This window comes from Dermochelys coriacea, chromosome 1, assembly GCF_009764565.3.
Source record: "Dermochelys coriacea isolate rDerCor1 chromosome 1, rDerCor1.pri.v4, whole genome shotgun sequence".
NCBI lineage: Eukaryota > Metazoa > Chordata > Testudines > Dermochelyidae > Dermochelys > Dermochelys coriacea.
In genome coordinates, this window is record NC_050068.2 from 34786933 (window position 1) to 34814641 (window position 27709).

At 43.1% G+C, this 27709-nt stretch overlaps 1 protein-coding gene across 2 annotated transcripts; it reads right to left on the reverse strand.

The window, feature by feature from the left end:
- Positions 1 to 5576: 5576 nt before the first annotated feature.
- MSANTD4 (Myb/SANT DNA binding domain containing 4 with coiled-coils) lies at positions 5577 to 26441 on the reverse strand. 2 transcript variants are annotated; one of them, XM_043504206.1, is made up of 4 exons: positions 26269 to 26385; positions 17274 to 17362; positions 13143 to 13784; positions 5577 to 6299 (listed from the first exon to the last, which is right to left on the reverse strand). In XM_043504206.1, the coding sequence occupies exons 3-4, from the start codon at positions 13611 to 13613 to the stop codon at positions 5724 to 5726; spliced, it is 1047 nt and encodes a 348-aa protein (XP_043360141.1). In that variant the 5' UTR covers positions 13614 to 13784; positions 17274 to 17362; positions 26269 to 26385; the 3' UTR covers positions 5577 to 5723. The 2 variants fall into 2 exon arrangements, with proteins under 2 accessions (XP_043360141.1, XP_038243747.1); XM_038387819.2 differs by lacking the exon at positions 17274 to 17362 and having other exon boundaries at positions 26269 to 26441.
- Between the last annotated feature and the right edge of the window lie 1268 nt (positions 26442 to 27709).

Genomic DNA, 27709 nt, shown 5'->3' on the forward strand with positions numbered 1-27709 from the left:
AAGTTACTTTACTCCAGCTCTGTTGCCCTGCAGCTCAAGGCTATTCTAAATTATTCCCAACTGCCAAAGGCTCCAAGGGGTTGTTCCAGCAGCTGAGGATTGCCAGAGCAAAGTGACACCCTGGCCTCGCCTCCTTTGGCCTGGCCATACCCTGACCTTGGCGTGCAGTGGAAGTGGCACAAAGCTGCCTATGCTGATTATACACAATCTTGTGATTTTATCATGTTGGGGGAATTCTCAGCTAGTCACGCCAGTTTTATGGCCCGTTTGCACCACTGGAGTAGTGCAAAGTGGCCCAATTAGCACGGAGGATCGGCCACATATTGTGCATGGCACTTTACAGACTCATTCATTAGTTTCTGGACCTGATTCTCCTATACCTTGAACAACAGTGCAAAATGGGCTTGATCATCAGTTGTGCTTGGAGTCTCTTTGGCACTGTTGAGCAGGTAAGGATAGCTTGCAATTAACTTTATGTTTTCCTGATCCCCGGAGCTATAAGGGGTCAATTTGAAGAAGGAGCCAAGAAGTCTGAGACCCCTGCTGCATTTCTTTGGTGATTAATATAGTGTTACTATGTCCTGGGTTTTGCTACTGTGAACCTGGCTTAGAAAGACAAACAATTACAACTGATTAATGTTTATAAAAATGCCATGTAAAATACCACAACATTACTGCAAGTACAGTAAAAAAGATCACCAGACAACCGTAACATGATGAATTCAATAACATTTGCTCTGAATTTTGTGCTGAAACTGCATTTGCAATGATTCATGACTATGCTTAATTTTGTCATGAAGTATTTTCCCAGAGATTTCACAAAACTAAAGGAAATATCTTTTCTAGAGCAGGCAGGACATGTAGGTGTTGGTAAAAATAATTGTTCACACACTGTTCTGTGCACACATGGATAAGCACTCAAATTACTGAAATGAAAAACAATCCAGTCTCCTTTAGGTTTATCTCAGCCCTATCACTTTTCTCTTCACTGCATCTTAGTCCCTTTCCATAAAAAGGCTAGTTCTCTCAGATTCCTTGATAACAATATTATTTATTTCATGGGCCTTACTGGATCTGGACATTTTTTAATCACTCTAGTATCTACTGCATTGCTCACAAAACTTCAGCCACTGGAATTTTAAATGCCATCTAGAAACAGTGAGGAATTATGTGCAAAAATGCTGGGTGGAGATGCATTATGATAAACCTATTAATTACATGATCACATACTATTTTTTTCCACAGGGTCCCTGCCTCACTATACAGCACAAGCAGAACTCACTGAATAGAATCAATGTTCTGTTTTATCCTCATCCTGGCTCCATGTCATTTTTTACTGCACATTCTTTGCTGTGAGTACAGAATAATCCATTTCCACTTGGACTTTTTTATAGAGCACATAACTGTGAGTGGTTCACAAACATTCAAGAATTTATCTTTACAACAGCTCTGTGAGGAAAAATAATAGTATTATCCCAGATAGGGAACTGAGGCACGGAAAGATTAAGGTCAAAATTGTCATGTATCCACTAATTTTGGGTTACCAATATGACATGCCTAGGGCCTAGTTTTTCAGAATATTTAACATTTTAATGGCACTTTACATATTCAGAGCAGAACTTCCATTTATTTTGGTTGCAGTTGAAAAAAGCTCAGCACTTCTGCAAATCTGGCCCCAGGTGTCTGCTGTTGGACACTAAGAAAATGAGGAACACGCAATTAGTGGCCATCTTTGAAAATTTTGCCTAAAGTGACTTGCCCAGCATCATACAGGTACTCTGTGGCAAACAGAGGGATAGAATCCAGTTCTCCAGGGTGGAATCAACTGCCTTAATCACAAGACCAACTTTTCTCTTCCTGCAGTTCTCTGCTGCATTCACTACACACCTTTCAACTTCTTAAGATTCCACGGGTAACCTTAATTCTGGAATTTTCCAACTTTTCAGAGCTTGATTTTAAAACATTAATATTTCTAAATCCTCTTTTGCATGTAAGATCATATGTGTTTAAAAAAGCAAACTGAAAAAATAGAAATTCTATTATGTGAAACCATATTGACCCTCACATGTCTCAACTGATGAGCTAGAACCTTTAGATCCTCAACACCAACCTTTGCTACTTGAGTTAACAAAGAAACTGGTAGGAGTAGTAGGTTATTACTCTATGTGAATCAGTCACTAGAGAGGAAAGAGACAATTACTTTGCTGCTGAATTTTACAGGCTATTTGCTGAGAGCAAAAGGACTCCTTGGTTCTATTTCAGGCTCTGGAGAGGAGTGCACTTCAACAGTGACAGAACCTTCCATCCTGTATCCCCCTGAATCTGTTCCCTCCAGTCCTCCTCCCCCAGCTCCTGTCTCATTCTCCCATTGAAGTGGTTTTATAAGAAATTAAATAAATAAACAAACAAACAAACAAACAGTCTGAGGAGATACTGGCATGGAAAATTTCCAGAGTTAAATTTAGAGTTACGCAATCTTAATTGTAGGCATTGCTACCAGTGCAACCTATAACTATCTTTTCCAAAAAGAAAAAGAGTACCCGTGGCACCTTAGAGACTAACAAATCTGTCAACTTAATGAAATTTTTAAATTTGTTAGTCTCTAAGGTGCCACGGGTACTCCTTTTCTTTTTGCGAATACAGACTAACACGGCTGCTACTCTGAAACCTATCTTTTCCAGGTATTCTTCACAGTGCTAGATAGCAGCCCCTAGTGCATCTCTGCTCCTTCTGCAGCTGTAGTGGTTCTTCGGACATGCTGCAGGCACACCCCCACCATCTCCCAGGCCTGAGAGAGGGGCAGCACCAAAGATGTCCTCCTTTCTCCACTCCCAGACTAGGTGTTGCAGGCAGGGAAGGAGCACAGAGCAGACTGACCCATTTTTCTCAGGAGGGGAAGGGTGGAGGGAGCAGAGCTTCCCTGAGCTGCTGGAAGAAGAAAAGGAGTACTTGTGGCACCTTGTTCTTTTTGCACACCACTCCTCTCCGTCAGCCTCTCCCTTGAATCCCTTCCCCTATCCAAAAACTCCTCTTGGCCCCCAAGGGGAGGGGACAGAGCTATGCCTACCCCCTATAGCAGCTCTCATTGGCTGTTCCTACCCAAAAGGCGGGGAAGTGGGGAAGGCAATCAATCAAAGGGGACTTTCCCATGGGCAGTCCAAAAATCAAGTGAAGGCTGGAGCTTTTCCAGTCAAAGAAGACTGGCTCCACCAGGGCCCCAAATCCCATTACTAACTATAACATCATAAGATCTGGGAACACTGCAATCCACACCAGCGTTATGATAAAAGTCTAGATGCCTCTTTATAGCTTTCACCACCACCTAGTTTATACTACTGACTAGGAGCTTTATCTCTATAATAAGAAGCACCTGCTCAACAGCAATTTTGACTTGTAGTCAAATTTATTTCCACTGTAGAAGCAATAACAGAAAAATAACACTTTATTTGCAGAATAAAAGTAATCCTATAATGGTAAATATATTTACAGACACATAACCTAAGTAAATTGTTCAACATATATTCCAATTTAACACTCTGATACTGTTTTTGTTTTCAAACGGAGACACCAAAGGTAAAGGATGAGAGATCTAAAGTCTGGCTCAGTTGGAACATAAACAGGTAAGTATGAATGTTCTCATTTAAAATTTCCTATATTTTTTTTAATTTAAATGAATGTATTATTTACAAAAAATACTAACAGCCTTAGACATTATTTTTCTATTTGCTTACAGAATATATACCACATAGGCAGCTGCAATGCAAGTTTCTTCACCACTTTACCAATGTATCTCAGTCTTGGCCAGGCAGGATTTATATTCATGTGAGTGCAGTGTTGTATTAATTTAAATGGAATATATGGGCTAAAGGTGTTAACATAACCCAGTCATTGTCCAACACTGGACAATGTTAAACAAGGTCTGGACCTTGGTATACAGAGACCTCAGCCTGCTTAGCACCATGGAAAACACACCATTAACCTATCCTTTTAACCTTTTATTAAAGATACAGAAAAGAAGGAAAAACAGTATTTAAAATGTAAAGTATTCAATAAAGTTTTCATTTTAAAAGTTTTCATTCCTTGTTCCCTTTCCCTTTAGCTGGAGAGTTTTTAGAAGGTAAACCCCCCTGTTTGGTAGATGGTACCAAAGAAGGTAATAACAATCCTTTTGGGGAAAAGAGAAGTTAGTTGAGATGGGCTGGAGATGTCCTTGCTTCTGTTGTTGTTAAAGTCCAACCTTAGAAGGACAAGCCCCCTTGTTTGACAGTCTCTTAGATGGCAATAACTGTCATCCCAGGTCATATATAGCATTCAGCTACAGCCACTAGGGGTCGCGATATCATCTGGTCCTTCTATCTGTCTGGCCTGTTCTGACCAGAACATCTCTCAGGATCAGGATGATGAAGGCTGGGATTCCAGGAAATGGTGGGGGTGGCAGCCATGATTGTGAAACTCACTCCAGTAGCTGATGTCTGTTCTTTCCATCTGTTCTTCTCTTTGTTATTTCCTTACTTTCCCTCAAAAATCTCTTTAAGGACCCAAAAAGGGAGTGATGGATGGAATAGCCCATCCCTCCATTATTTTGTCTACCAATTAGACCTAATATCTGATATACCAAGTTTGACTCATTAACTTCCAGCTCCACATCTCCTGTTTTTAACAAGCATAATTTCAACAGTCCTTGAATCATATCAATGTGGCCTTTTAGTTTAGACTAATTCTGTCTCCCTTTTGTACCCTATTCCCATCAACATTTGTTATTATAGGTTATTGTAACATCTCATAACTGTTATATACTTTTTAGTTGAGCTCACTATTTGGGTAAATTTGTTGGCCCAATTGAGACTACCAACAAGTGAGCTAATTGTGGTCTGTTCTTTTGCAATCTGCATAACTGTGGGCTAAGAAATGGAGTAAATCTCTTAAATTATTCCACAGAGTCACTCCACAGCAATCACATGATAATTATTTTCTGCTACTAGGAGTCTCCATTAGATTCAGAATGGTAATCTGGAAGTACAAAACTGCACAGCATTGCTAATTCATTGACCCATCCATCAGTCCAGTTTTTATTTAGATACAGTTGCTATGTGACTGTCTAATACACAGACTCCAAGTAGACAGACTACTACCTTCTCTTTAGCCTTTCTGGCCACTAGAGGGCAGGATAATAAACCCATGTGTATTGAAATTAACTTGCACTTCATTAATTCTCAGAACTTCTTTGCATTTTGAAAATGTGTTTATAAAGTAAAGAAAATTAAATTAAATGTAATTATCACCTCACGTAGTTTGCTTTATGTAAAAAATAAATATTTAACGTTTGGGCTATCTTCAGCACCATTCCTTCACAATATATGCAGATTTGACAGTTCCCATACTTTTAAGGTAACACTGTTATAACCATGGAAAGATACAGCTGTCTTGATCCTTAATGTGCTTGTACGAGCAGGACACCAAACTATACAATACAATACTGGATGCAAGAGAACATAACACTTGCTTCTGCTACACTGAAAAGCAGTTTCACACATAAGTTCCATTTATGTAGGCATACTGATTTACCAAACACCATTCCTTTTCATTTTTTATTTTTTTAGTTTAACATCAACATTAAATTTTGGACAGAAGAAAGTTAAACCTCTAGGACAGTTTCTGTATTAAGAAAAAACTACTTATATTTGAACATCAAAACACTATTAATGACACCTTAGCCAAGAAGTTCACTGCAAGTGACCCTCTCGCTGAATTCGAAGGCGTTCTTTCTCCACTTGTAAACGTTCCTTCTCAATCTGCAGCTTCTCAGATTCATATTTTAAAAACTGCAGCCTCTCTTTCTCTAACTGCAAACGTTCCTTTTCGAGTTTTAATTTTTCAGTTTCTAGATCCAGAGGCTGTAAGATGGGTTTTTCCACCTGGGTGATGTCATTTTCCAGGGCAGGTTTTTCAGCACGCAGGGCCTCGAGCCTCAGTTTCTCCCGCTCAATCTGGATCCGCTCCTTCTCCAGTTGAAGTCTCTCATGCTCCAGGCCTACATGCCGTAATCGCTCCTTTTCGATCTGCAGGCGCTCTTTCTCCACTTGTAGTCTTTCAGCTTCAATATCCAGACGCTGTTTCTCCAGCTCTAGTTTTTGTTTCTCCAGGTTTATGAGCAAATGAGAGTCCTCGTAGGCTAGCCGGGCTTGAGCAGAGCTCAGATTTCCAAACTCTTCAATGTGGGTGAAATCAGGTAGGTCACTTTCCTTTTTGGAATCTGGCAAAACTGATGACAAAATTTCCTCTTCTTCCTCAATAGGAAACTGTTGGGAGGAATGAGAAACATAATTATTTCATGTACCTCTTTATACCATATTGAGCCAGTTACCTCCATGCAACCTCACTGAAAATAAAGCACACGTCTGTTGTTTCTAGTGATATCTCAGAAGTTATTCCAGACATTCATTTCACTTGTGCCCTAGACAATTTGTGTGTTAAACTCAAACTCTGAGTTTTCTGCTGTTACAAAGACATAGCTTATTTGATCAGCAACAAACTCACATGTGGTCATGAAACACAGAAGACAATTTCTTCAGTACACCCCTACTGTAAAGATGCAGAAAAATCGGCTTTTATTCTGCAAAGCTTTGTTAAAAACAGGTTGTGGATTTTTTTATTTTATTCAGATGATCTAAAACAATTTTCATATTTACTGCAAGAGAACTAGGGTTAATAAGCAGGCATTATTTTTAGTTTTCATATAGGTTCCATGACAGGCACCTGGGACATTCTAGGCATTTCTTTTGACCAATTATTTAACATATGAATTGGAATTGTAAGCTATTCAGTTATGTAACATAACATTGCTTTAACTAATGCTGTAAAGGTTCCATCACTAAAAACAGTTTGATGTTGTGTTTTATTTGAGATCTGCAGCCTTTTTTCTCATATGTTCCTGTGATGGAGTGTCCACCCCACATAGGAATAGATGGGAGTTAAGGTGGCCAGGTAGGCCTATTAACTCCACTGGCTGCAGCAGGGAGCAGGAATTGATTGCAAGCAGGCTGTTGGGAAGGAACAGGCAGGGCCTATAAAGCCAGGAAGCTGGCAACAGACAAGGGCTGCTGGGAAAGGGCAGTCACTCCCTTGGAAAAAGGAGGAGGTTTTGGAACTGGTGCGCCCAGAGAAAGAAGGGGAACCAGGAGTTGATGGAATCAGTCCAAGAAGCAGCAGTGAGGGCTGGGATAGGAAAGCCCAGAACTGCTGGGTGTATGGTCCCTGGATTGAAACCCAGAGTAGTGGGCAGGCCTGGGTTCCCCTACCAGCCACTGAGGGCATTGTATAGACTGGCAGGGCAGTGAACGGGAAGACTGCCTGAGTCACTGTGGGAGTGACAGAGAATTGAAGGACTGTACCCCAGAAGGGGGGAAACAATGAGTGACTTAACAGGAGGGCTGAGTCATGAAGAGGACGCTGCAGTTCTGGGAAAAGAGAGGTGCTGCAGACCTGGGAGAGAGATGGTGTGATGGCATGGGATGACGGAAAGGGGCGTAGCCCTTGAGAGCTAATCCAGAGTGACCAGGAGGAGGTGCCAGACAAGCAGTGATGGTGGGGACAAGAACAAAATTTGTTTAACTGATCTTTTATTTTTATTCTCTCTTTTACACATTCTGGCTCGAAGCTCTGGGTACAGAGGGACCTTGGGTGTAGCAATACTGGCGTGGTTCCACAGACCTGGGGGGACTCTAAAAGTTCATGGAGGAGATGCAGGTGGAAAGTTTGGTTGAGGATAGGAAGGGGTTTGAGCAGATTATGGAGCAAAGACATGAGATATCTGAAGGGAAAAGCTCAGACTTACAGATGGAAGAAGGGCTGGGGAATTCTGAGGGGAGACTGGGTGAGGAAAGTGGTCAGTGGAAGCTTGTGACTAAAAGAACCAGACAGAGAAAAAGATAAGCTAGTGAAGGAGAAATAGAGCTCAGGAACAGGTTTGCAGAGTTGGACAATGAAGAAGGGGCTCAGCAGGTAGTTGCTGAAGGTGGAAGGGCAAGGAAGAAAAGAAGAGAGGCTAGTCCTATAGGAAAAGCGGAAGAGTCAATGGAGACTAAACCAAATATGAGCCCCAGGAGGATACAGGATGGGTTGAAGAGGATTATAAGGGAGAACAGGAATGGAAAGTACTTGCAGCCAGAGGGAACGGGATAGACTGGAGAATAGCACCATCACCAGGAAAAGGCAGGTCTATGTGATCGGGGACTCTTATAGGCCTGTCTGTTCTTCTCAATAAACAGAGCTGATCCAGAGAATAGAAGGGTGTGCTGTCTTCCAGGTGCTAAGATACGGGATGTAGACCTGAGGTTGAAAAGGATCCGAAAGGGAGCAGGAAAGAATCCCCTAATTATCCTTCATGTGGCAACAAATGATATGGCTAGATTCTCGCTGGAAAAATATTAAGGGAGACTATGCTAGGCTGGGGAAGATGCTTAAGGAAATCGAGGCTCAGGTGATCTTTAGTGGGATTCTGCCTGTTCCTAAAGAAGGGCAACAAAGGTGTGACAAGATTATGACTGTCAACAGATGGCTTAGGCAGTGGTGCTATAAGGAGGGCTTTGGGATGTATGGCCACTGGGAGGCATTAACGGACAGAGGACAGTTCTCTCGGGATGGACTTCATCTGAGTAGGGAAGGAAATAGACTTCTAGGATGGAGGCTGGCACAACTGATTAAGAGCTTTAAACTAGGAATTTGGGGGAGATGGTTGGGAGATGTCCAGGTAATCTCCATGCCGGATTTTAGCATTGAGAGGGAAGAAAATGAAGTGAGAAAGGATAGAACTGTGGGTAGAAGAATGTATATAAGGAGGAAGGGCAGTGTGGATACCAGTCTAATAGGTTATACTGGCTGTAGAATGACCGTGCCTAATAGGGTACAAACTGTGAGCAAGGCCAAACAGGAAAAAATTGTGATGTTTGTACACCAATTCGAGGAGCCTAGGTAACAAAATGGAGGAACTAGAACTACTGGTGCAGGAAGTGAAACCAGATATTATAGGGATAACAGAAACATGGTGGAATAGTAGTCATGACTGGACTACAGGTATTGAAGAGTATGTGCTGTTTAGGAAAGACAGAAATAAAGATAAAGGTGGTGGAGTAGCATTGTATATCAATGATGAGGTAGAATGTAAAGAAATAAGAAGTGATGCAATGGATAAGACAGAGTCCGTCTGGGCAAAAATTACATTGGGGAAGAAAACGACTAGAGCTTCCCCTAGAATAGTGCTTGGGGTGGGCTATAGACGCCGGGATCTAATTTGAATATGGATAGAGCCCTTTTTAATGTTTTTAATAAAGTAAATACTAATGGAAACTGCGTGATCATGGGAGACTCTAACTTCCCAGATATTGACTGGAGGACAAGTGCTAGTAATAATAATAGGGCTCAGATTTTCCTAGATGCGATAGCTGATGGATTCCTTCATCAAGTAGTTGTTGAACCGACTAGAGGGGATGCCATTTTAGATTCGGTTTCGGTGAGTAGTGAGGACGTCATAGAAGAAATGGATATAGGGGATAATCTTGGTTAGAGTGATCATGAGCTAATTCAGTTCAAACTGAATGGAAGGATTAACAAAAATAAATCTGCAACTAGGGTTTTTGATTTCAAAAGGGCTGACTTTGAAAAATTAAGGAAATTAGTTAGGGAAGTGGATTGGACTGAAGAACTTATGGATCTAAAGGTAGAGGAGGCCTGTGATTACTTTAAATCAAAGCTGCAGAAGCTATTGGAAGCCTGCATCCCAAGAAAGGGGAAAAAATCATAGGCAGGAGTTGTAGACCAAGCTGGATGAGCAAGCATCTCAGAGAGGTGATTAAGAAAAACAGAAAGCATACAGGGAGTGGAAGATGGGAGGGATCAGCAAAATTATTGAGGTCAGAACATGTAGGGATAAAGTGAGATAGGCTAAAAGTCAAGTAGAGTTGGACCTTGCAAAGGGAATTAAATCCAATAGTTAAAAGATTCTATAGCCATCTAAATAAGAAGAAAACAAAGAAGGAAGAAGTGGGACCGCTAAACACTGAGGATGGAGTGGAGGTTAAGGATAATTTGGCATTGCCCAATATCTAAAGAAATAAGGCTAAAGAGGATCTTAGGGATAATGGTAGCATGACAAATGGGAATGAGGATATGGAGGTAGATATTACCATATCTGAGGTAGAAGCAAAACTCAAACAGCTTAATGGGACTAAATCGGGGGGCCCAGATAATCTTCATCCAAATATTAAAGGAATTGGCACCTGAAATTGCAAGCCCATTAGCAAGAATTTTTAATGAATCTGTAAACTCAGGAGTTGTACCGTATGATTGGAGAATTGCTAATATAGTTCCTATTTTTAAGAAAGGGAAAAAAGTGATTCGGGTAACTACAGACCTGTTAGTTTGACATCTGTAGTATGCAAGGTCTTGGAAAAAATTTTGAAGGAGAAAGTAGTTAAGGACATTGAAGTCAATGGTAAATGGGACAAAATACAACATGGTTTTACAAAAGGTAGATCATGCCAAACCAACCTGATCTCCTTCTTTGAGAAAGTAGAGTTTTTAGACAAAGGAAACGCAGTGGATCTAATTTACCTAGATTTCAATAAGGCGTTTGATACCGTGCTACATGGGGAATTATTAGTTAAATTGGAAAAGATGGGGATCAATATGAACATTGAAAGGTGGATAAGGAATTAGTTAAAGGGGAGACTACAACGGGTCTTACTGAAGGGTGCACTGTCAGGCTGGAGGGAGGTTACCAGTGGAGTTCCTCAGGGATCAGTTTTGGGACCAATCTTATTTAATCATTTTATTACTGACCTTGGCAGAAAAAGTGGGAGTGTGCTAATAAAGTTTGCAGATGATACGAAGTTGGGAGGTATTGCCAGTTTAGAGAAGGACCAGGATATCATACAGGAGGATCTGGATGATCTTGTGAACTGGAGTAATAGTAATAGGATGAAATTTAATAGTGAGAAGTGTAAGGTTATGCATTTAGGGATTAATAACAAGACGTTTAGTTATAAGTTGGGGACGCATCAATTAGAAGTAACGGAAGAGGAGAAGGACCTTGGAGTATTGGTTGATCATAGGATGACTATGAGCTGCCAATGTGATGTGGCTGTGAAAAAAGCTAATGCGGTTTTGGGATGCATCAGGAGAGGCATTTCCAGTAGGGATAAGGAGGTTTTAGTACCATTATACAAGGCACTGGTGAACCTCACCTGGAATACTGTGTGCAGTTCTGGTCTCCCATGTTTAAAAAGGATGAATTCAAACTTGAACAGGTACAGAGAAGGGCTATTAGGATGATCTGAGGAATGGAAAACTTGTCTTATGAAAGGAGACTCAAGGAGCTTGGCTTGTTTAGCCTAACTAAAAGAAGGCTTAGGGGAGATATGATTGCTCTCTATAAATATATCAGAGGGATAAATACCAGGGCGGGAGAGAAATTATTTAAGCTCAGTACCAATGTGGACACAAGAACAAATGGATATAAACTGGACACCAGGAAGTTTAGACTTGAAATTAGATGAAGGTTTCTAACCATTAGAGGAGTGAAGTTTTGGAATAGCCTTCCCAGGGAAGCAGTGGAGGCAAAAGGTCTATCTGGCTTTTAAGATTAAACTGGATAAGTTTATGGAAAGAATTTTCTGTAATATCTGGCTGGTGAATCTTGCCCATATGCTCAGGGTTTAGCTGATTGCCATATTTGGGGTTGGGAAGGAATTTTCCTCCAGGGCAGATTGGAAGAGGCCCTGGAGGTTTTTCGCCTTCCTCTGTAGCATGGGGCACGGGTCACTTGATGGAGGATTCTCTGCTCCTTGAAGTCTTTAAACCACGATTTGAGAACTTCAATAGCTCAGACATAGGTGAGGTTTTTTTGCAGAAGTGGGTGGGTGAGATTCTGTGGCCTGCGTTGTGCAGGAGGTCGAACTAGATGATCATAATTGTCCCTTTTGACCTTAGTATCTATGTATCTATGTATATACCCGTGTGCTAGAGAACCATGCTACATAAATGGTCGCTGTGCCGCAGTGAACATGGGGTTTTGGGTTAAGGTGGGGACCAAGCCTGCGAAGGAGCAGCACCAAGGCCAGTGGATCCAGGACAAATGTGGATTTACTGGCTATTCGTCTAGTGCAGGAGGAACTCAGAAACTGTGGGGGCTAATTCAGCCCTATTGTTGCAATAGTGGTCACAAAACAGTTCCAATGTCACCCTAGCTTAGGAGAAAAATTCTTTCCCATCCTGTATAGCTTCCACACCTCTACTTGGCACCCTTCCTAACTGTTCAAGCCATGCATTGCGTACAGGATTTGCTCATAAATCAAATTTTTTCTCATAGCACCTAAAGTTAAAAAAAGAATAAATCTGCCTTGTTTTGGAAGTAAGGATCAGTATCTCCCTGGACCTGTATTCAACATGATCCTACAAAACCAATTATTGGAATTCCATCTGATTGACAGTCTCAGAACTGGCAAGATCACTCCCACCCTCCTCCTCTTCTCCCCATGCTACTGCTCTATAGATGTCATTGCTGAATAGTGGGATGCTGCCTATTAGGAGTTTGATACCAGTTGTAAAATCAACCAAACATTTCCCTTTCCCAGTTCATCTCTCCTCTCCAGCAGGATTGTGATATCATAGGTGACACCAGGACTGCTTTCTCATCCTTGTCTCCAGTTGGAAGTGGTTGGATTGTGAAAGAGATGGGTTACTCCTCCACCTATTCTAGTGTATGTGCTGGGGTGTGGACAGGAGAAATACTAAGCTAACTCCTCCTTCAGTCCACACGGATACTGCATCTGTTTGAAATAAATTAAGTCCATGGGAGACAGGAAAAGGGAAAACGGAGGCATAAATATATTTAGAAGATTACTGAATACATGTATATTGAATAAAAGAAACCCCAAGACCGTATGCAGACACGTAGGTTGCTGGATTTTGAATATCATTCATAAAACAACAGAGCTTGTCACAGGGGATTCTCTAATTCACATAATCAAACTGTCTTGGGAAATTATAATATAGAGGAGTATTAGCCACAAGTGTGGAGAAAGTCCCCAAGCTGGAGTGAAAAGAATGGCCATATTGAACACAACTACAGTACACTAACTACTTACTTCAAAATTCTGTGGATCCTCCTCCTCCTCTTCCACCTTGATTTCTGTTAAAGATCCGCTGGCTTCTCTGAAGTCTGTGATATTTAGCCATTCAAAACTGTTTTCATTTGTAAATCCCATTTTCTCATCCATCTCTTCATTAACAGAGTCATCTAAATCGGATGACGGAAGGTGAAACCCAGTGCCTACCAGTTTGATGTTTGCATTCAGACGCTTTCTCTTCATGAGAGCTCTCCAATCAAGGTATCGCCTTTTCACTTCTGTCCCTGTTCTTTGCTCTCCTTCACCTACAGCATTCACACACTCTGCTATTTCCTCCCAAGCCTTTCGTTTCATCTCATTAATTGTTGTATTAAGCTGCTTGGAAAAAAGTACCTCTTTTCTTTTTCTAATTTCTTTAAGGAGTGTTTGAGTTTCTTGAACGCTAAAATTGCTTTTTCTTTTTCTTTTTAATTGTTTCATTTTTTCCATATTTAAATCTAATAATTGTTACTGCAGCCGACTAAAGAGATAATATGAGTGTATTCAGTTTATTTATGCAAATATGATTTAAAAAACAATCACAAAGTGGCATTCAATTCTTCAGGTAGTGAGTTTTCTCATTACTTGGTCATCTTTCTATTTGCCAGGCTTGTTAAGATCCTAAGGAGGAAAGAACAAATAATAGAAATCTCAAAGATATTTAGTGATATTTTCATTTAATGAAACTGACTCCTAAATCAACACTGCTGAAGAATCTATATGCTGAACTGATCATTCTTCTATCTGATAGATTAAAACAATTTTTAAAAAATGTTTGGAATATAGAGTAGCTATAAATAAGTCTCTCTGATCTCACATGAATTATAAATCCATCAATTTATATCTGTCTCATACACTGTTCAGATTAAGTTGATATTTCCATTATAAAAATGTGGCTATTTTCCTTTGGCTTTTACAATTTTGCCATTTTAAATTTGCTCCAACCTGAAACTTGACATACAAGTATCATCTTGAGTTTTCTAAAGTGGCTAAAATTGGTAAGCAATTTCTTCAGAGACGTAAAATATCTGAGTGAGAGACATTTCTCAGATGACTTTAAAAAGTTATTTCTACCTAAAAAACAGTTTCATTTTAAAAGCTGAGGTTTTGGAGACACTTACTATGTCTCAGCCATTGTATTAACAATAGAACAATTAGAATGGTTCCATTGACACATCGAGAATAGTATTTGCCATTTCAAAAATCTTCTTGAATTAAAATTTTCTTAATACAGAAAATACATCCCTACAATCTCAAAGGTACAATCCCCTTCCTTCAACCTTTCCTCCCCTGGGCCTCTGCCACTCTTACCAGCAACAACCCATGTCAGAATATTGTTAGACTAAAAACAAATCAGAAATTCTGGCAAGCATGGGCTCAAGAGCAATTTTCCCCAGGGCAAACATTCAATTTAGAAATAACTATGGTCACTGTATTTCTTATATAAATTCTTTTTTACTTGTATGATAACAGGATTTTGCTTCTTAAAAACATATCTGCTTATTGTGAATTCCCATTTACAAACATTTCCTTGGCCACTAATTGTGGTTCTGGAAGAAGAATCATAACAGAAGAAATAAGTAACAGGAATAAATGAACTTTCAAAGAAAACTGACACTCTTATTCACACTCTCTGGTAATAAGAAAGAAGACAAAAGAAAAAAGACTATGTTAATGCAAACTAGATAACTTGTATATCACACCTGCAATGTCCACCCTGGAGAGTTAGAACACAACATTTTAGATCGCGCTGCAATTTACACCCTTATAGTCCAAACTATGGGACTATGTAGACATAGCTTTAGAACATGACTGATTGTAACTGGTTCACTCACAGATAGGTGCACATCAAACAACATCTTTCAGTCCTGGCATTTAAAGATGCTGATACCTCACTGAGTACTTTGAAAAACTTTGTATTTAGAAATAATTCTATTTCTCTTTCACAGAAATATGTAATTCTTTTCTCTAACATATTACTGTAGATTTCCCCCCCCATTAAGAATTGATTAATTCTTTGTGTTTTCTCTCCACCAGAAGTCATTATACTTTGCAATATCATGATGGCCATGAATAAAAGATGACTTCTGGTTAGGAATGAAAAGCAGGAACAGATAAAGATGAAACAAATTTTTTTTTCAAATATAAGTGTGATTCATGATAGATAACTAAGAAAAAAGACAGAAAATGATACTGTGCAAGGAAAAGAAGGTAAGAAGTGTTTCAAAGCTGTACAAAGCTGTAAGTGGAATATGGATTTTAATGATAAAATTAACATTAACTAATTCGGGTCATTTGAATCCAGCTGATAGATGCTGATACTTATTAGAATAAGGAACAGAAAATGTATAATTGAGACTGCCTGAACTACAGTGTTTTAGTGATTTCTCATTAGAGCTACCAGAGCCTATCATATATATGTATGTGTGTGTCTATGTTTACAAATATGCAAATACACTGTCTTTGTCTTATATAGGACAATGTATTTGCATAGGAATTAGGAAATGGAAAACAATTTCACAGAGAATAAAGATACATCAGAACGGACAACTGTATAATGGTAATGTGGGTTGCAGTCTTGAGGGTGAGGGTATATGATGGGGTGTACTCCCACACCACACCTGAGAGAGCTGCATTAGGCCCAGCAGGCTCAATCAGCCAAATTAGTGTCAAACGAGACAGAGATTTAGGCTGTGTGAAGTGCCTTGATTAGAAAGAAGCTCCCCTGTGAGGGAACAGGTGGGGACTTCTATAAAACCAGGAGGCTGGGAATAGAGTAGGGGGTAGCAGGCAGGAAGCCTGTGGTCTCTCTTCCCAGAGAGAGGGGAGGGATTTGAATCCCTGAGACCTTGTAGGCCTGAGAGAGAGGGGTCTTCTGACTAGGAGGACTGGAGAAAAACAGTAGGAAATAGTCCAGGGGCTATAGCAGGAAAATGGGTGCAGTCACTGACCTTAAGCTTTTGCTACAGGATCCTGAATGGGAACCCTGAGTAGAGGGTGGGCCTAGGTCCCCCTACCAATCACTGCAGAGTGCTTAGGGCAGTGAGTTAGAAGACCACTTGGGTCACTGAAGGAGTGACAGGGTCAGGGCAGCAGACATGAGGACTGCCTGATGCTGCTTGAACAGAAAGACTTCGAAAGGGGAATCACAAAGTGACCGGTTTGGAGGGCTGAGTCACAAAGCAGCTGTGCCGCAACTCTGTGAACAAGAGGTGAGCTGCAGATGCTGAAAGAGAAGGAAGGGGGCACTGAATTGGGCAGCGCTAATCCCTAAAAGTGCCTGAAGGGGGCATGACCAGCAGTGAACAAACCGCCCAATGACAGGCAGCAACACCGTATTATTACTGTAGATGCAGAGTGAAATAAAATTATATTGGAACATTTTATCTGATCTTTAACATTTTTTCCTAACCTTTAGTATTTCATCTCATGAGCCTACCATGAATAGATACTAGTGCTAGAGGGAAGCACTATGTTTGGCTCTAACTGGCAGTAAATCAATGTATTTAGTACCTGCTGTTCCTTCTCCAATCCAAATTACACTGTAATCACCTCTCCTTTTGGCTTCCAGCAATTGATTTTCATGACCTATTCATCAAAATCTATGTTAACCCTGTGAAAGTTTTGTAATTTAAAAAAAAATAGCAACTTAATTATCCAGAAAAGTTACTGATTTGCTGATTAGAACTAAACAGTTCAGTCAACTTTTAGACATTCAATTGTATTTGTCATCTTGTTGAAAAATGTTAGATTCAACTGAAATCCTGGGGCCAAGTATTCCTCTATTATACTGATGTAATTCCATTTAAATCACTGGAATTGGAAAAGTGTATTTTGATTGATACTGGCCTTGTATCTCTAAGTATTGGCAATAGTTTCTGGTGGGCAGGTTTCTTTATGAGTACAAGAACTTTAAGTTTATACAGTTACATCCAGGCTTTAACACCAACTTCAAATTTGAAGAAAACACTTGTTTCTTCTTATGAGAACAAATTCCTTTAGTTTTTTCATTGTGATTTAGAGATAGCAAATCTGACTTGGTCTTTTAGCAAAAAACAAATCCTATTCATGTGAAATTCTTGAAAACAGCATAGATTTCAAAAGATTTACCTAAGTATGACTATACTGGCTCAGACCAATGGTTCATCTAGCCCAGTATTCTGTCTTCTGACAGGTTTCAGAGTAGCAGCCGTGTTAGTCTGTATCCGCAAAAAGAAAAGGAGTACTTGTGGCACCTTAGAGACTAACAAATTTATTTGAGCATAAGCTTTCGTGAGGGAATGAACAAAACAGGGCAATTTATTGAGTGACCCATCCCCTGTCATCCAGTTCCAGCATCTGGCAGTCAGAGGCTTAGGGACACCCAGAGCAAGGGGTTGCATCTCTGACCATCTTGGCTAAGAGCCACCTGTGAACCTATCCTCCATGAACTTATCTAATTTGTTTTTGAACCCCAATCGCTGGCAACGAGTTACAAAGGCTGGCTGTGCATTGCGTGAAGAAGAATTTCCTTATGTTTTTTTTAAACCTGCTGTCTGTTAATTTCATTGGGTGATGTCTGGTTCTTGTGTTATGCGAAGTGGTAAAATACAATTCCTTATTCACTTTCTCCACACCATTCAAGATTTTATATATGTCTATCATATCCTCCCTGAGTTGTCTCTTTTGTAAAATGAACGAACCACTCTTTTTAATCTCTCCTCATATGAAAGCTGTTCCATACCCCTAATCATTTTAGTTGCCCTTCTCTGTACTTCTTTCTCAATTCTAATATAGCCTTTTTGAGATGGAGTGACCAGATCTGCATGCAGTATTCAAGATGTGGGCTTATCATGGATTTATATAGTGGCATTCTGATTAAGACTAAGATTTTGTCATGGATATTTTTAGTAAAAGTCACAAGCAAAAAAAGAAAAATTCACAGGAAGCCATGACCTGTCCCTGACTTTTACTAAAAATATACCTGACAAAATGGGGATCTACAGATCCCCACACCACCTGAAGTGGGGCAGCTGCGCAAGGGCTAGGAACTGTCTGCAGCTGCTAGGGACTAAGAGATACCCCTGCCACCTGCAGCTCCAGAGGTCACCCGCTGCTGGAAGCTGTGGCATGCCCCTGCCTCCCATGTACCCCCATCACTGGTGGCTGGGAGATGCAGGGATCCTTGTCTCCCATGGTGGCTGGGGGCTCAGGGATTCGGCCTGTCATGGCAGGAGGCTCAGGGATTCCCCTCTCACCACCAACAGCTGGGGGCTCCGGGATTCTCCCACGACCGCCGGCCGGGGCCTTTGGGATTCCGCGGCTCTCCTGCCCATGGAGGCCTGGGGTTTCCCCCGCTGCCGCCAGCAGCCGGGGCCTCGGGGGTTCTGTGGCCCGGGATCCTCTGCCAGCAGGAGCTCCGGGATTCCCCCGCCGCCTGTGGAGGCCGGGGGCTCAGGGATTCCTCTGCTGCTGCTGGGGCTTGGGGATTCCCCAGCCCAGGGATTCTCCCACTGATGGCAGTGGCTCCGGGGGTTCCCTTACCACTGCCTGCAGCTGGGGACTTGAGGATTCCTCCGCTGGTGGCCGGGGCCCTATGCCGGTGGGACCTTGGGGGTTCCCCTGTTGCCCACAGCAGCCGGGAGCTGTGGGATACCCAGCCCTGGAGCGGGTTGGAGTTTTAGGGTCCGTCAGAGGGGCCGGGGGGTACCCGGCAGCTCCCTGCCCCCACTGGCGGAGCGCCCAACCACGGCAGGCTGAAGTCACAGAGGTCACTGGAAATCATGGATTCCGTGACTTCTGCAACTTCCATGACTAAATCATAGTCTTAATTATGATATTTACTGTTTTATTTTCTATCCCTTTCCTAATGGTTCCTAACACTCAGTTAGCTTTTTCGATTGCTGCTGCACAGTGATAGAGTCCTGTGCAAATACAAATGTATATCCGCAGTTGCGGATATCGGCAGATATAAATTGGTATCTGTGGAAGGGCAGGGCTCTCCCGGAAACTGCAGCGGCAAAAGGAGCAGAATATGGGGCCGCTGCTCCCAGGGGCCAGTGTCCCGCACCAGCAGCTTCTCCAGGATGGCAGTACTGCCCCCAGCCCTGTCCATCCCTTCAATGCAGCTGTCTGTGTCTCCTGTCTGGAAGCATGCATGCCACTTGCACACACTAGTGTGACCAGGGACAGCTGCCAGTGAGCCTGGTGCCCACCCCAGTGGTGGCGCTACGGGCGGTACAGCGGGGCGCTGGCCCCTGGGAGCGGCGGCCTCATGTTCTGCTCTGCCGCTACAGTTCCCGGGAGAGCCCTGTGGTTCCACGGATACCGATTTATATCCGTGGATATCTGTACCAGCAGGTATAAATTTGTATCCACGCAAGGCTCTACACATTGAGCAGATGTTTTCAGAGAACTATTCTAGATGACTCCAAGCTATCTTTCTTGAATGGTAACAGTTAATTTAGATTCCATCATTTTGTATACATATTTGGGACTATGTTTTCCAATGGGCACTACTTTGCAATTATCAACATTGAATTTCATTTGTCATTTTGTTGCCCCATCATCCAGTTTTATGAGATCCCTTTGTAACTCTTTTCAGTCGGTATTGGACTTAAATATCCTAAGTAATTTGCATCATCTCCAAACTTTGCCACCTCACTGTTTGCTCCTTTTTCCAGATCATTTATAAATATGTTGAACAGTAGTGGTCCCAATACAGATCTTTGCAGGATCCCGCTACTTAGCTCTCTCCACAGTGAAAACTGACCATATATTCCTACCCTTTGTTTCCTATCTTTTAACCAGTTACTGATCCATTAGAGGACCTTCACTCTTATCCAACGACTACCTACTGTTCTTAAGAGCCTTTGGTGAGGATCTTTGTCAAAGGTTTCTGAAAGTTCAAGTACACTATATCCACTGGATCACCCTTGTCCATGTTTGCTGACCCCCTCTAAGAATTCTAAGAGATTGGTGAGGCATGATTTCCCTTTACAAAAGCCATGTTGACTCTTCCCCAACATAGCATGTTCATCACGTGTCCGATGATTCTGTTCTTTATTATAGTTTCCACCAGTTTGCTGGTACTGAATTTAGGCTAACATACCTGAAATTGCCAGGATTGCCTCTGGAGCCTTTTTAAAAAAATTAGTGTTACACTAGCTATCCTCCAGTCACCTGGTACAGAGGCTGATTTAAGTGATAGTTCTGTACAGTTCATAGTTCTGCAATTTCATATTTGAGTTCCTTCAGAACTTCTGGGTGAATACCATCTGATTCTGGTGACTTATTACTGTTTAATTTATCAATTTATTCCAAACCTCTTCTATTGACACCTCAATATGGGACAGTTTCTCAAATTTGTCACCGAAAAAGAATGGCTCAGGTGTGGGAATCTCCCTTACATCCTTTGCAGTGAAGACCAATGCAGAGAATTCATTTAACTTCCCTGAAATGGTCTTGTCTTCCTTGGGTACTCCTTTAGTACCTCAATCACACAGTGGCCCCATTCACTGTTTGGCAGGAATCCTGCTTCTGATGCACTTAAAAAAATATTGCTGTTAGTTCTTGTGCTAGTTGCTCTTCAAATTCCTTTTTGGCCTGCCTAATTATAATTTTATACTTGACTTGCCAGAATTTATGCTCCTTTCTATTTTCCTTATTAGGAAAAGTCTTCCAATTGACTTCCAATATTAAAATGATGTATTTTTGTTTCTAACCACCTTTTACTCTATTATTTAGCCTCAGTGGCATTTTTTTGGTCCTCTTACTGTTTTGTTGGTGGGAGTGGGAGGGTGTTATTTGTGGTATACATTTAGTTTGAGATGCTATTATGGTGTTTTTAAAAAGTTTCCATGCCGCTTGCAGGCATTTCACCCTTGTGACTATTCCTTTTAATTTCCATTTAACTAGCTCTCTCATTTTTGTTTAAAAAAAGTTCTCCTTTTTGAATTTAAATGCTACTGTAGTGGGTTTCTTTGGCATTTTCTCTCCTACAAGGATGTTCAATTTAATTATATTATAGTTATTATCACTGAACAGTTCAGCTAAAGTCATCTTTTGGACCAGATCCTGTGCACTACTTAAGACTAAATCAAGAATTGCCTCTCTCCTTGTGGGTTCGAGGACTAACTGCTGCAAGAACCAATCATTAATGATGTCTAGAAATTTTCTCTCTGTATCCCAACCTGAGGTACGTACCTAGTCAATATGGGGATAGTTTAAATCCCTCATATTATTAGGTTTTCTTTTTTTGTAGCCTGTCTAATCTCCCTGAGCATTTCACAGTTCCATCACCATCATGGTGGTGGGTAGTATATTCCTACTGCTACACACTTATCATTCAAGCATGGAATTTATATCCATAGCGATTCTATGGTACAGTTTGATTCATTTAAGATTTTTACTATATTTGACTATATGCTTTCTTTCACATATAGTGCCACTCCCCTACTAGCACAACCTATTCTGTCATTCCTATATATTTTGTACCCTGGAATTACTGTGCCCCATTATCATTGTTACACCAAATTTCTGTGATGCCCATTATATCAATAGCACTCAAGTCCACCCATCCTAGTATTTAGATTTCTAGCACTTGTATACAAGCACTTATAAAATTTGTTAATATTTAGTTGTCTGCCTTCATGTGATGTAATTAAGTGGGACTCTTTTTTGTTTGACTGTTTCTCTGAGGTTCCTATCTGTACTCCATAAACTTATATCCTCTCCTTTTTACTAGGATATAGAGCATCCCCTTTTATAAATCCTCCCCTCAAGGATATTGCTGTCTGAACCACGTACTTCGCTGTACCTGTCAGCTTTCCCCGGCCCTTAGTTTAAACACTCCTCTATGACCTTTTAAATTTTACATGCCAGCAATCTGGTTACGTTTTGGTTTAGGTGGAGCCCATCCTTCCTGTTTGGGCTCCTCCTTCTCCCAAAGGTTCTCCCTAGTTTCCAATAAACCTAAATCCCCTTCTGAAAACCATCATCTCATCCACACATTGAGACTCTGCAGTTTAGGCTTGTCCAACTGACCCTGCACATGGAATTGGAAATACTTTGGAAAATGCTACTATGAAGGTCCTGGACTTTAATCTCTTACCTACCACCCTAAATATGGCCTTTGAGAGCACTCTCCGACTTTTCTCTGTGTCATTGGTACCTATATGTACAACCACTTGCTCCTCCCCAGCACTGCACGTAAGTCTATCTAGACGTCTTGAGAGGTCCACCATGTCAGACAACTCACCATGTGGTTCTCCTGGTAATCAAATCCAACTATCAATATTTCTAATAATGGAATCCCCCATTATTATTACCTCTCCTCCTAATAACAGGGGTCCCATTCCCCAGAGGGGTATCTGCACTGATGATACCAGAACATTATCTGGAAGAAGGGTCCTAACTATAGGATTGTTTCTCTCTGCTTCAGTTTGATGTTCTCCTTCCCAACAGCATCCTCCCTCCTCAACAGCACAAAGGCTGTCAGACTTGTGTTGGGACCACTCTACTGTGTCCCGGTAAGTCTCCTCTATGTATTTCTCTATCTCCCTTAGCTCCTCCAGTTAAGCCACTCTGGTCTCAAAAACTCATATTCAGTCTCTGAGGGCCACGAGTTGATTGCACTGAATGCACACACATGCCACCTGCCCACAAGGCAGGTAATCATACAAGATGCATTCAGTGCAATAAACTGGATAGCCCCACTCTGCTGCTGGATTTCTGCCTTTATTTTTACTCTTGCAGAGGGTTTGTTTGTTTATTCTTTCGTGGCATTATTGGCCTAAGTTTAGATAATATTTGTTAGTTGTATCTGGCTTTCATGTTCCCTCTCTAAATTTCCTCACAAAACTTCATTTGCTAGCTCCTCTGCTTACTTAGGAGCTGGACTTTTAACCCCCAGTTCTCCCTAGTTAATCCTGCCCCCTTGTCAAGGGATCCTATAGGAAAGGCTACATTTTAGTCATGGGTATTTTTAGTACAAGTCATGGGCAGGTCACAGGCAGTAAACAAAAGTTCATGGCCCATGACCTGTCCATAACTTGTACTATATATCTCTAACTAAAACTTGGGCCAGGGGATGCTCTGGGAGGGCAGGCCAGGGGGGTGCTGCAGGTGCTGGGGGGTGGAGGGGTGGGCGGCAGCATGTGACCCAGGTCCCCTGCTGGTGCTGGAGGGTTGGCAGGCTCCCTACCCAGCTCTGCGCAGCTCCCCGGAAGTGGCCGGCATGTCTCTGCTTATCCTAGGGAAAGGGAAGGCCAGGGGGGCTCCGCGTGCTCCCCCACCACAAGCGCTGGCTCCGCAGCTCCCATTGGCTGGGAATTGCAGCCAATGGGAGCTGTGGGGGCAGTGCCTGCAGGCAGGGGCAGTGCGCACAGCCCCATGGCCCCTCCACCTAGGAGCTGCAGACATGCAAGCCACTTCCAGGGAGCCTCGAAGTAAGCACCACCACACACACCAAGCCCGTGCCCCAACCCTGAGCCCCCTCCCACAACCAAACTACTACTGATGCTGCTGGGGTGAGGGGAAGGTGGCCAAAGACTGCCCCAGCAGTGGCCGGAGCGCAGCCAGCCGAACCACCCACTGCAGAAGTTACAGAGGTTACGGTATCTGTGACAGACATGCAGCCTTACCCATAGGGACTAGGGAAGAAAGAATGGCAAGCTAGAGTCTCATTAGAAAGCTCTCCACCTTTCCTATCAGGTCACTAGGCTCAGCACAAAGCCCCCTAAACAGACCACACTATAAACCAAATAAGAATTATGGTATTCCAGACTTACAATCTATTAAGGGCTAGATCCTGCAAACTGCTGAGTCCTCTGTCCCTGATCTAGCAAAGCAATTAAGCACATGAGTAGTCTTGCTGAAGTCAAAAAACTACTGTGTCTGAAGTTAACCATGTACTTAAGTGCTTTGCTGGATCAAGGATAGATGGTACGTAAAGATGCAGCTAGACAGTTTCCTTACTAACTTCCCAATTCCAACTATTCCTTTCCCAGACAGGGTTTTCCTTTTTATACAGACTTATTCCCCAGCATGCCTTTCTGGGGTTAGCCCTTTATATTTGGCAGAGCCAAACAGCTGCAAGCCTAAAGAAGACATTTAAAAATTAGCAGCTGCTGGTTGCATCTCCCTCTCTTCTACCTGGTAAGTAAGTATGTGTTACCTTTTCTCCTAGTTTTGCATTTCATATTGCTGAGGAGATGGTGTATTTTCACAAGAACTATTTTCTTTATTAATAACTTGTCCTAATCTTGTTAATTTACAGAGTGTATCTGAAGGATTTGACTGATCTAACTTTTCATTAATTCCACTGTCATATAACATCACTCTGGATTTCATACGCTAATCATAATGCTTGAAACTATAATGGTGTTCTCAAAGTTGTGGTTTGTTGTGATGGTTGTTGCCCTACAGAAAAGCACTTTATTGAGCACACAAAACTATCTGCATAAAGTATTTAAGAGACAAAAATGGTGGTACACCAGAAAATGTCCATAGTCAGCAGGATGTAGAGAAAACATAACCACCATATTTCAAAATGTATTTTACAAAACCTGCTGACTGGTATAGAATGTGTAAGAATTTTGCTTTCATGGAAAAAATGGTTGACTGCGGCAGGATGTGTATATTTTCAGTTACTTCCAATCATGAGTTCAACACCTCAGAGGTCATCAGTGGTTTCGAAGGAGGACTCTAAAGTAAGGCAATGACACTTGCTGAATGCACCAATTTGGGAAGAAGGGAAGCTCATTCAAAAGAAAGCCGCTGTGGCAGATTAGAGAAATGATAAAGGATTTGTGATGGCTGAAGTAGACAAATATGACAGAATGATATGACACGAGTGCATGAAAAGAAAAGAAATTCAAAGCATTTCACAGGAGAAAGATCTGTATTTTGTGTCCATGTGCTTATGTAGTGCCTAGCACCATATTATAAATGCCTATGGGGGCTCCAACTCTCACTCTTATGCTGCATTCCCAATCCCAAGCATCCAAAAATCATGTGTTGGGTCCCCCCAAATCATGAGTTGTCTTAAAAATGAGATTTAAAAAAATAATGCATTTGGAGTTCTATCTGTTTGCCTTCTGAACTTTTAAGGGTTCATGATTTTCAATCTCTACAACCACAAGGAGTAGAAACTTTTTTTTTTTTTAAATAAATTGAGATTCTGCTGTAATATCATGAAGTCAGGATTTTAAGGGGGGAATCAAATATCCTAAGCCTCATGATAAAATCGTGAGAGACGGCAACGCTGCCTTTGGAACACATTATTGTTTGTTTTATAGTAACAGCTAGAGGCCCAGCTCAGGGAGGATCACGATCAGGCTGAAACGGTCATTGTGGACGCACGTAAAGGAAAGGCAACCCCTGCTCCACGGAGTTTAATTTTTGGCACGAGACAAGTCACGGAGAGAACGATCGCAATTGGGCAGGAAGCAGCAGCTAATGCAGAACGAGCAAAGCAGCATGAGCAGAGCTGAGGGCATGGCCACCCAGCCTAGTTCCCACGAGATGGATTCACGGACCTGGATGCGCCCCGGGGGGGGCTGCAGCCCGTGCTGTAGGAGGAATGGACTAGGACTGCTCCACAGCCGGAAGGGGAAGGAGAGAGTTTCTCCTGCCAACAGAGCGAGGCTGCGTGGGGCAGGCCGGAATATGGCTCACAGATGGGAAAGGAGCCCCCGTCCCGCGTTAAGTGAGCCAAGCGGTAGGGGCGGGGGTACCTCCCGGGAGGAGCCCCCCGGTCCCTAAGCTCCGCAGGGGGCTGTGTCCCCCCCCCCCCCCGCGCAAGCGGGGCTGAGTTAACAGGGGGAGCAGACGCTAATGGACTCCTCCGCCCCACCCGAGGCGCTGGGGTTACCGGGGGGTGGGGGCTGGACCCCTCTCACCTCCACGCGGGACCCGGCCTGGGGGAGGGGGGGGGCGGGTGCGAGTGAGTGAGCTACAAAGAGGCAAAGGCTGTTAAGGCCCCCGCGGCCCCCGGGCAGCGGCACCTGCGGGGGGGGGGGGGCACATCCTGTCCCGTCCCGCGCCGCCTCAGTGAGGGGAGCCGCCCGCCGCCCCAGCCCGAGCCCGAGCCTGGAGTCCCCCGGGAGCAGCGCGAACTACTCACCGGCGCCCAGCACTCCCCTTCGGTCGGCTCACCGGCCCTTTAACAGCGCCCCCGTCTCCCATTGGAGAACCCGTGGCGGCGGGTGAACCGCCCGCTGGGGGAGGCTGGCCCCCGCCCAAGGCCCCGCCCCGCCGGAATCTCCTCGCCCCCGGCGGGTGACGCGCCTACGGGCGCCCTCGGCCGGCGGCGCGTTCGCTCCGCGCACAGGGCGGGTGGACGGGCCCCGCGGCGCGCGACTCCTGCCCCGCGGCCCCGAGCGCAGAGCAAGCGGGCGGCGCGAGGCGCCGCCCCCGAACACAGGGCGGGGGGGGCGCCCCTCCAGCGCCCTCAAGCCGAGGGCGGGCAGCCCCAGCGCCTCAGATGTAGTACCGGAAACTCCGCCCTAGGCACTTGCTACTTAGGATGTGCGGAGCATGCTCACAAACAGCGTGTTCAGTGACAGCGGCTGCGGCCCCGGCCCTGCGCGCTGCTTTTACTTGGCATAAGATTCTGCGACTGCTTTTTCCAGTGGTTAAAAAGGGGCAAATCAGAGGAGAGAGGTGGCCAGGGTCTGATCAGGGGCTGGAAATTGACTGGTGGGGGGATCAAGCAGCTGGAGGCAGCGTTAGGATAGGGGCAGAAGGGCAAAATCAGGGGTGGGGTGGGGCGGGGGGAAGGAGCTGGAGTTAAGCCCAGGGGTGAGGCGGTGACAGAGGACAAAGGGGGCAGAGGGGGTAAGGGTTACCCCGGTGGACTGAGACACCAGTGTTTGCAAAAATATGGGGGGAGGGGGGGCGGGCAGAGAGGCTTTTTTACTTCCCCTCTCACAGACAGTACCTCTCAGCATAGGCTTCCCATGCTGGGTTCCTAAAGGCACAGACATCCCAATGGCTAGTCACTGCACCTCCTCTTTGTTTGATGTAACCTACTGAGGTGCTGCAGGAGACTTAATTCAGTGACAGCAGGGATTTCCCTATTCCCCCCCCCCCCCCGAATTTCCCCAGCACTCCCCCGTGGTCAACTAGTTACATTCAGTGTTGCCAATTTAGTGATTGGTTGGAAATTTGAATTGAAACAATACACACTTTAAAAGCATATATAGTGTATGATAAAACACGTGTACCTGAAGAAGTATAATAGGTTTGAAAAGCATAAACAAAGACTGGCTTCCTCAAATAGCTGTTGTTTTTTCTGACCATGTTGGCACATTGGTTTTGGCAATGTTGGACACCTTGTAATTTAAATTTACGATTTGTAAGCAAAGTCTGAATGAGCTCTCCCCTGACAGCTAGTAGGGGGAAGGCTTTAGGACCAGACTATATTTACATTAACTCACCTACTCTACTAGATATCCAGCAGCCAGAGCTGTGTTGCCCAAGTGATCAATATTGGCTGGTGTTGGAAGTTTTTGTACTAAACATTTTTATTATATTATAGTTAATTTTACGTAAGAGTGGCTGGG